Genomic DNA, 9,377 nt, shown 5'->3' with positions numbered 1-9,377 from the left:
CCTCCTTTATTATTTTGAAAACATTTTAAGAAAATCATATTAAAATCTTGCCCTCAGTTTGAGACTGGAGACACGCGAGTGTTTCCTCCAATTCACTCAAACCAAGGCTCTGATACCAACTTATAACATCCATAAAAATCAAGTCAAATATAAACTTTTTAAAAAATTTCAAAACCCATGGTTATTACAAAACTTGTTTTCAAAATAGTATACTGTCAGAGTATCCCAGAATCAAAACATAAAATCATAAAGTGTGAGGAGTGGTACGATCACGCCTTCGCCTTCCCGCGATCATCAGAAGTACCTAAAACAATAATCGATAAATATAAGCTCGAAGGCTTAGTGAGTTACCCCTAAAATACCAACACCATACATATATAACCATATCATATAAACATATAAGAAAACAACATGCATAATGAGCCACCAGTCTAATTTGACCGTCTCCCGGTCCTCAGTCTATCTAGACCGCTCTCCGATCCCTCGGCACGTTAGGACCGCCCTCATCGGGGCCTATAGCCTATCCGAACCACTCGTCGGGCCTTCGGCCTCTGACTAATTTGCCCAGCCTGGGCTTGAAGTCTATCCGGTCCGCCCTAGGTGTCTTGGCCTACAACACACAGCAGGACCTGCCTCAACCCAAATCCCTAAACCCATAAACATGGGCACATAAATATCATATGCTAGCATGCAATAACAGATAGTCATACAGATCTAACCGATCACTAAGATGGCAACCATCCTATAACCAGGATACCGATCTAACCGATCTCTAACATAGCAACCCTCCTACAACCAGGATATCAATCTAAAAGAGTACTAGCATAGCAACCATAATAAAACCATGATGAAATCTAAAAGATCAATACATAGCAACCATGTGAAACCAGGATGTAAATCATAAAGCGCCTGCCTTGGTGTGGTAGACCCTATTGATATAGTGAGGAGAACTCACCTCTCAAGTAGCTCGAATCGATAAATCAGACTCCTTCAATTGCAGCTCCTAATCCAACACCTACAATCACAGGTGACTTCTTTCCATAAATTCCCAAATTACCAAAATACCCTCAGAGATCAAACTGATCAACCCTTGGTCCAAGTCAACAGTCCATGTTGACCCAACTCGTCGAGTGCAGCTAGCAACTTGTCGAGTTCCTTAAGAGTTTAGAAGGTCATAGAAACCCTCAATGACTCGCCGAGTTTCCGACCAACTCGTCGAGTCTATGCGTGTCCAGAAGTCGGGGAAACCCTAACTGACTCGTCGAGTCCTCTACTGACTCGCCGAGTCCATGTAGAAACCAACCAACGGGAAAACCATTCCTAACTCGTTGAGTCCCTTATCCGACTCGTCGAGTTCATAAAGTCCACTTCTTGTCCAAATGATTTTGAGCCATTCAAAAGCTCCAAATGGTAGATCTATCCTCCTAGGGCCTAGTTATCATATAAATTCGCAAACTTTACGTGCATGTAAAGTGTCAAGAGTCAAACCAAGCTAAAGAAGAAGCTTAATACAATGGAAAGGGCCATAGCTTGACAAAGGCTGAGACTTTATGACAATAAGGGCCTAAAGGGGTCCAGATCTGAAGTTGTAACCTCAGATCTTGCCCCAAATCTGAAATACCACCCCAATACCCTAAAAAGGATTCCAAGCTGATGAAACAAGAGATCTAACTAATGGAGGACCAAGGTAACAACTTGTTACCTTCAAGGTGATGTTGAGATGAAGTAGAACTTAGATCCACAACCTCTATTTGCTCCAACTTCTTTCACTTCAAGCTCTTCCCTTCACAATCTTCCTTCCAAGCTTAAAATCACACCAAAATGAAGTGTAAGCAACGATTTAGGGTTTTTGGACTCACAAGGGGGTTGTAAGGGAGGCTAAGGGGGTAAGTGACCCTTAAATAGGGTGCAAAACCCCCAAGGATTAGGGTTTCTCATTCTAGCTCCAACTCGTCGAGTCGGTTTCACCAACTCATCAAGTTGGTCACCTAAACCATGTGTGAGCAGCACGGAACTTGAATCAATCTTTTGGCATATAATATAGGGGGCCAAACGTGCCCCTACTCGACAATTCTAGGCACCAACTCGTCGAGTAGATCCAGGGCCGGCCCATGGGCCTGGGCAAGCTGGGCGACCGCCCCGGGCCCCCAAATGTCATAGGGCCCCCATTTTATATCTCTTATATTAATTGTATAACATTAGCCCATTAGGTTTAAGCTTTATTGGACTGATTATTATTGAAGCCCAATACTACAATACTCCCTCTCTTATCAATGCGTCGTCAACCAAAAAGAAAGCGGAGGAAGACTGGAATCGGGAACAACTGGGCGTGCGAGAGTGCCGACTTCCAAGGCGCAATTAAATCTTCAACGATCGGCTATGGAAAATCGAAACGTTTTCTCCGGATTCTAAGGTAAGCAACGGTCTCAATAATCAAATACTTGTATTTCTTCTTCAGTTTGAATTGAATCGATCTCCTATTTCTTCCCCAATTCTCCCTCTTCTAATTTTCGATTTGGCGAATTGGCGATTTAGTACATCTGGTTGCTTCTCCTTCTACCGATTTCTTCCCCAATTCTCCCCTTTCTACCGATTATTGCCTTATATTTTCGATTTGCAAGTTTAATTTTTTTTTCTGCAATATAACTACACCACAGACGAAGACAAGATCACTTGAAGAAGCATTAATCCCACAAAATCGTTGTCTTTATTTGTATCTGTAAGTTCTCGGTTGTTAATCTTCTTCTTTATTTGTATCTATAAGTTCTAATTTCTACCATTCATATTTCTTATATTTCTGTGATTTTTTTTATGAATCTGATATTCATAAGTTTATGCTATGTAGAATCAATCAAGGAAAATGATCTTCTGATTGTGTGATTATGAATCCCTGTAACTCACTAACTCTGATAGTCTGATTCTATAACTGTAAGTAGCCTTCTCGGTTTTTTTAAAGATAATTTGTTATTCATTTGCTTAATTTCAGTTGTTTAATGTTAATATTTTAATCTGATTTCTTTTTTTTTTAAAACTTCAGAATTTTCTGTTGTAGCTGTGGGGCTTTTTCAATTGGCATTTGGCAATTGCTTAGAGGTTATTTAAAGGCTTACAGCATCAACAATTTACCAATTACCATCAACTATCAAGGCATCACTGGCAGTAGGTACAAAGAAAAAGAACCCTTCTTTTATTATTTGTTATCTGTTTGCTTGTTGTTTGCCTGATTGCCTTTTATCACTCTATTAAATATGCATCCTAGAAAGTATATGTCTGGAAGTGAAAAACGAAAGAAAAAACAAAAAATTGAACAAGATAATGAAACTCAAAAAGGGTCTATGCACAAGTTTTTAAAATAAATAGTTTTTCTGATGTACAAGTAAATGAACAAGATAATCTCACATGAAACTGTTTTTAATGAGCAAGATAATGTCATGAATGAAAATGTTTCTCAAGAAAAAGTTTCAAATGAAAATGTTGATTTTGATGATGAAAATATTAATAATGAAGATGTTAATGTCAATAATGAAAATGTTAACATTTCAAATGAGAATGAGAATGAAAATGTCATGAATGATAACAATGAACAATTTATTCCACCTTTAGATATATATGATCCTAGTAATCGGGATAATCTTGATAATAACTTAAGAGATATTTTGATTGAAAAAGGGCCAATAAGAGAATCAAATTTTGTGTATCCTAAAGATAATCTATCTAGACATTTTTCTTATGCTTCTTATACTAGAAAGTTAAGTCATGGTGACAGGATAGATCAAAAATGGTTAATTTACTCAAAAAAAGTTGATAAAGTGTTTTGTTTTTGTTGTAAATTGTTTAAACCTAATAATTATGTTAATAAAATTTCTTTAGCAAATGATGGATTTAATGATTGGAAACATCTTTTTGATAGACTTAAAGAACATGAAAATAGTTCCCAACATCTTTTTTGTATGGATTCTTGGGATGAACTAATAGCAAGATTTGATAAGAATAAAACAATTGATAAAGATTTGCAAAATAAAGTTTTAACTGAAAAAGAACGTTGGAGGTAAGTTTTAAAAAGAATAATTGTTGTCATTAAATATTTGGCAAAATATAATTTGGATTTTCGAGGTTGTAACGAAAAACTTTTTCAAGAAACTTTCCCAAATGTTGTTATGTCATCGGTTGAAATTTTAGAGTTTGTCAAAGGTAAAGATTGTTATCCAAATGTTTGTATTGCATATAGAATCTTATTAACCATACCAGTTACTGTAGCATCAGCAGAAAGAAATTTTTCAAAACTAAAATTATTAAAAAATTATTTGAGATCATCAATGTCACAAGAAAGATTAAATGGTTTGGCTATGTTATGCATTGAAAAAGATTTGTTGGATAATATTGAACTTGATTCTATAATTGATGACTTTGCATCTAAAAAAGCTCGTAAATGTAAATTTCTTTAGTTTTTCTTTGATATGTTTATGTATTTTGGTTTAGAGCATGTTTTGGCTTTTTTATTTATTGTTTTGTATTAATAGTTGCTAGGTTGTTTGGCTTACGGGGCCTGTCCCGAAGTCTTTTTTCCATAGGTGGGGAGTCCCCAGCCTTCAATTGTATTATTTTTTTTTAATTAATAAAATTTTTGGAGGTGCCGCCCTCTTTTTTTTATTAAAAAAAACATTATGAGGGCCCCAATTTTATTTTGGCCCCGGGCCCCAAATTGTCTAGGACCGGCCCTGAGTAGATCTTCTGATATAGACATAAAATTGTAAAGTTATATACCTGGGAGGGGTGTTATAGCAGTTATTTAGTAGTTGTGATTTTGGGCTCTTGGACCATCCTAGAAGGGATGGATGAAAACTTCTAGGTAGGCCCTAGAATTTTCGTCCATGGCCTAAGGGATGGGAAGTCCATGGGATGCTTAGGCCTTAAGCTGGAAATTAGGGTTTCCTCCAAGAAATCCAAGCTTTGGCTCTATGCAACCAACAACTATATAAAGAGGCTTTACCTATTGATTTTGGCCAATGCTTCCAGACCCTAAAAAGAGCTCAATTCTAGAGCTTCCTCCTCCTATCTCCTCTCTCCTCTCATCCTCTTACTTGGTGCGTTTGTGAGCCATTAGAGGTGTTACACTTGTAATACTTGCTCTGAAAGTTCAAGATCTTAAAGGATTTCATTGTTATTACAATATAACAATCAAGGTATGTATTTTAACCCTAGTTATTGTTACTTTCAAAAATAATACATGTCTCCTAGGGTTTTTAGTTTTGTGTTCAATGCTTGTATGTCTAAAAGAGAAAACATAGATCCAACATATTATGGTTGCATGCACACTTAGGGTTGTTTTCTATGCTCAAAACCCATCACCTCCATCTTCATGTCGTGCCACTCTCCATGCTACATCGTGACCACAGTATGAGGCAAGATCCTATTGATCTGAGTCCTTAATCTATTAAGTCTTCAACTCCAAGTTATCAGAAAGCTTTAAGGGACTTTAGAAGTTCATAAAAATGATAACTTTGTGGAAATGCATGCTCCAAGTATGTCGTATACCCAACCTAGGTCAAAAGGCAATAAAATGGCCCAAACTCAAGAAAGGTTCACAATCCACAACTAATCCTTTGATCCATATGATAGGATGCTCTAGGGGCTCCATAGGACTATAAAGTTGCCAACTTTATTCCATCCATTCACTCAAATCAAAACCATGAACCAAATAGGACTAAAACAACTTAAATCTAATAAAATAAACCATAAAGGTAGAAACTTGATTCCTTATAAATGGTCCAGAAGGTGATATCAAAGATAAAAATTGCTTGCTTGTTCCTTGCACCAATTCACCTTCTACTTCCTTCAAAGAGTACCAAAACCACCAAATAAGCTAAAACCACTAAGATGGATTAGGGTTAGTGGTTCTGAGGTTTGAGAGAGATGGAGGCTGAAAAATGAACCCTAAATCAGACTTTATGGTGTTTAAATACGAGGGCAGCCCTAAAAGATCATGGGCTTGGGCTGCAATCCTTATCACGTCATTACTAACCTCCAGATACAAGTTCCTCATTCGGTTGGTCACGTCATGATGCATGATTTTTCCAAAAAATCATGCCTTTGACTTATTTATGCTCTACTCTGATCCAATCTGGAAAATGGATGTTACAATATGTCACATATTTAAATTATATTTATCCACACCACATCGAATAAAACCGATTCAAATGTTTTTTATTTGAATTTTCAATTTTCAATCATTTACTTTTAAATCTAATACCAAAATAAAATTTGACTAAAAATATTTTCTCATTAAAAATAATTCTAAATAAAAAATTTATTTGGTTTTAATCACATGGAAATAGATACAAAGATCATTGTGATGGTATGATTTAAAAAAAAAATAAAAAAATAAAAAAAAAAAAAAAAAAAAAAAAGCCTTTATATAAAATAATTAAACATAATGAATGCTAAATAATAATAAATAAAATTGTTAATTTAGCAAATAACATGTTTATTTTGTTAAATTTTCTAATACGATGGTTATTTCTTCAGTTAGCTTCAATAGATTTGATAATTTTAGTGATTAACTTTATAATCTATTAATATTTAGTTATAAACAATGTAACACAAAAAAATATGTATACGAAATTTACCAAAAACATTTAAAATTATGTAAAATGTACTTGAATTGTATATAATATCATTCATAGTATTATTAAAATAATAAATATGTTGAAAAAAAAACAATTCTTTGTTGAATAATATAACTTAAAATAAGGTGAGAAGATGTTTAAAGAGGATGGTCCAATGTTGCGTCGCTTAACACACGCGCAACAATTTTTATGTAAGAAATCTTTTAAAAAACAAACTCTTACGAAAAGCCAAGTGATGTACATGTTCTATGCAACACAACTAAAAGTGATCGGAAGTAGTTTTTTTAGAAAAACAAGCAACCCGTTGGATAGGTTTGAGGTTTTGAATTGCCTGAGCAAAGGAAAAGATAATAAAAAAAACTCTACTATTTTTGTTAAAAGTTATTTCCTCGTTTGGTTATTTTTATGATTTTATTATGAAACAAACACTTACATCTAGTTTTTGAGTTTTAGGAAATAAAAAGAAATGAACGGAGAGGAAAGTAAGAAGAAAAAATAAGAGAAAGGAAAAGAAAATAAATTTGTATATTGTGTTCTCGAGTTGGAAAGAAGTAAAAGGAAAATTAAATATTTTGTTCATTTCTCTTCAAATCCTTTCAAATTGGAAGGAAACTTAGGAAAGAAAACGATTCGTCCGTTTCCTTCCACTTCATTCCTTAAGTAGAACTCAGTAACATAATTTTTTTTTTACTTTTTCTCGCTTCGATCAATTTCTTTTTTTTTTCTTTCGTTAAGTTGAATTCGGAACAAAGTGTTAATCATGCACGAGTCAACGATTTTACATGGAAACTATAATACTAAACTATAAGTATAATAGTAATTATTATTAAAGAATATAAAGTGAACTTACAACGTTATGTTGAAGATAAGAGCATCCGGTGTACATTGCACGAATCGGTCCGTGGTCTACTTGGCCACGAACCACGGCCGTGCACACCACCCCGGTGGTTCGTGGTGGCTCGTGGTCGTGGCCATCCGTGGCCCGGACAACGAACCCAAACGCCCAATGAATTCGTTTCTTGTAGCCGTTGATTTGTATCCGTTTTAGTAGCCGTTGTTAAACGGCTAAATTTGTAAAAAAATAAAAAATAAAAAAAATAAATAATTTATTTACCTATAAATACCATATTTTTACTCCTTATTTTTTACACCATTCTTTTCTTTCTCTATACACAAACTACACACTACATCTTCACAACCAAAAATTATGGATCCCAACCAAAATACCCCTCCAAACTACCGAAATCGCAAACCCGATAACGCTTTTGCGTTAGACACAACACCTCGACAATTCCCGACGATGGAGTCACCTCAAGGCGGTTTTATCAATCTACTTCAAAGTGGTTCCCCTATCCAACAAACACCACTTTTCCAACAACAATATTAACCTTTTCCGGCTTTCCAACAACAACAAATGCAACAACAATACCAACAATTTCAACAATTTCAACAATTCCAACAACTACAACAACTACAACAACAATCGTCACAACAACAACCACCAAGCTCACAACCACCACTTTCGCCGGATTTTGTTCCGGAAACGCAACCTTCACCACCACCTCAACCAAAAAAGAAAAAAATGAAAAAAACCGGCCCGACCCACTACCAACCAAGAAAGGGTCCCATGGACAAAAGAAGAAGAAGAAAAGCTAGCGGAGGCATGGGTGGCGGCTTCCGAAGATCCAATTGTAGGAGATAGCCAGATGTACGGAAGTTTTTGGGAAAAAGTCCGAGCCATTTTTTACGAGTTAATGGAAAGTGAAGCTCGAAATGCCGATCAAATTACGTCGAAATTGCGAGATATTCGATTAAAATGCACCGATTTTGGAGGAATCTACAACAATCTCCTAAACATACGCAAAAGCGGCTCGAACGATTTTGATGTTTTCAAGGCGGCCATGGACCAATATGAAAAAACAACGCCTACACGCAAAGCTTTTCCGTATATGAAGCCGTGGCTAAAATTGAAAGACTCCCCAAAATGGAAAGAGCAAACGGAAGGAAGTTCCCAATCTTCCGGTTCAAAGCGTTCGAGAAACCCCGATGGAGCTTCTCAACAATCGGACGGCCGAACACACATCGACATCAACGACGATCCGATAGATCTTGAAACCGACCAACCTCTTCCTCGGCCCGTTGGAAGAAATAAAGCAAAAAAAGCGGCGTCAACATCTTCGAATTCTAGTGTTATGGATATGTTCGGCGATAAATTTGATCGATATGTGCAGCTTCAGGAAACGAAGGCCGAGGTGATGACTCGGATGGAACAAAAAATGATCGAAGCACAAACATTATTTCAAGAGGCACAAGAGACACTTCAAACAAAAACCGACATGGAAATCTTGAAAATGAAAGCGGACGACCTTGAGGGCAAAGACTTGGAACTTTTTCTAGCAATGAAAGAGTCGGTTCGAGCCCGACGTAGGCGTAGGGGGGTAGTTTATTTTATGTATGGTTGGAATTTTTAGTTTTTTAATGTTTTTTTTTTTTTTTTAAATTAACTAATGTAATTTTTATTTTGATTGTTATTTTTATTTTAGTTTTTAATTTCAATTAATTTAGTTTTTATTTAATGTAATTTGGTATTTTAATTTAATGGAAAAATAGTATTAAAAAATGTTTTTAATGTATTTTTGAATTAAATTTAAATAAAAAAATGAGGTGGAGTGGTGTTTTAATGTATTTTTGAATTAAATTTAAATAAAAAAATAAGGTGGAGTGGTGTTTTAATGTATTTTTGAATTAAAT

At 35.3% G+C, this 9,377-nt stretch overlaps 2 protein-coding genes across 2 annotated transcripts; both read left to right on the top strand.

Annotated features, from left to right (window-relative positions):
- Nucleotides 1-3,380: 3,380 nt before the first annotated feature.
- Nucleotides 3,381-4,445, top strand: LOC111918056 (uncharacterized). The gene is made up of 3 exons (XM_023913720.1): nucleotides 3,381-3,759; nucleotides 3,871-4,048; nucleotides 4,229-4,445. The coding sequence occupies exons 1-3, from the start codon at nucleotides 3,381-3,383 to the stop codon at nucleotides 4,443-4,445; spliced, it is 774 nt and encodes a 257-aa protein (XP_023769488.1).
- Nucleotides 4,446-8,380: 3,935 nt separating this feature from the next.
- Nucleotides 8,381-9,097, top strand: LOC111918057 (uncharacterized). The gene has a single exon (XM_023913721.2). It carries the CDS (start codon nucleotides 8,381-8,383, stop codon nucleotides 9,095-9,097), a length of 717 nt encoding a protein of 238 aa, XP_023769489.2.
- Nucleotides 9,098-9,377: the final 280 nt, after the last annotated feature.

Source organism: Lactuca sativa, chromosome 9 (assembly GCF_002870075.4).
Source record: "Lactuca sativa cultivar Salinas chromosome 9, Lsat_Salinas_v11, whole genome shotgun sequence".
NCBI classification, from domain to species: Eukaryota; Viridiplantae; Streptophyta; class Magnoliopsida; order Asterales; family Asteraceae; genus Lactuca; species Lactuca sativa.
This window is presented reverse-complemented; position numbering and strand designations above follow the sequence as displayed.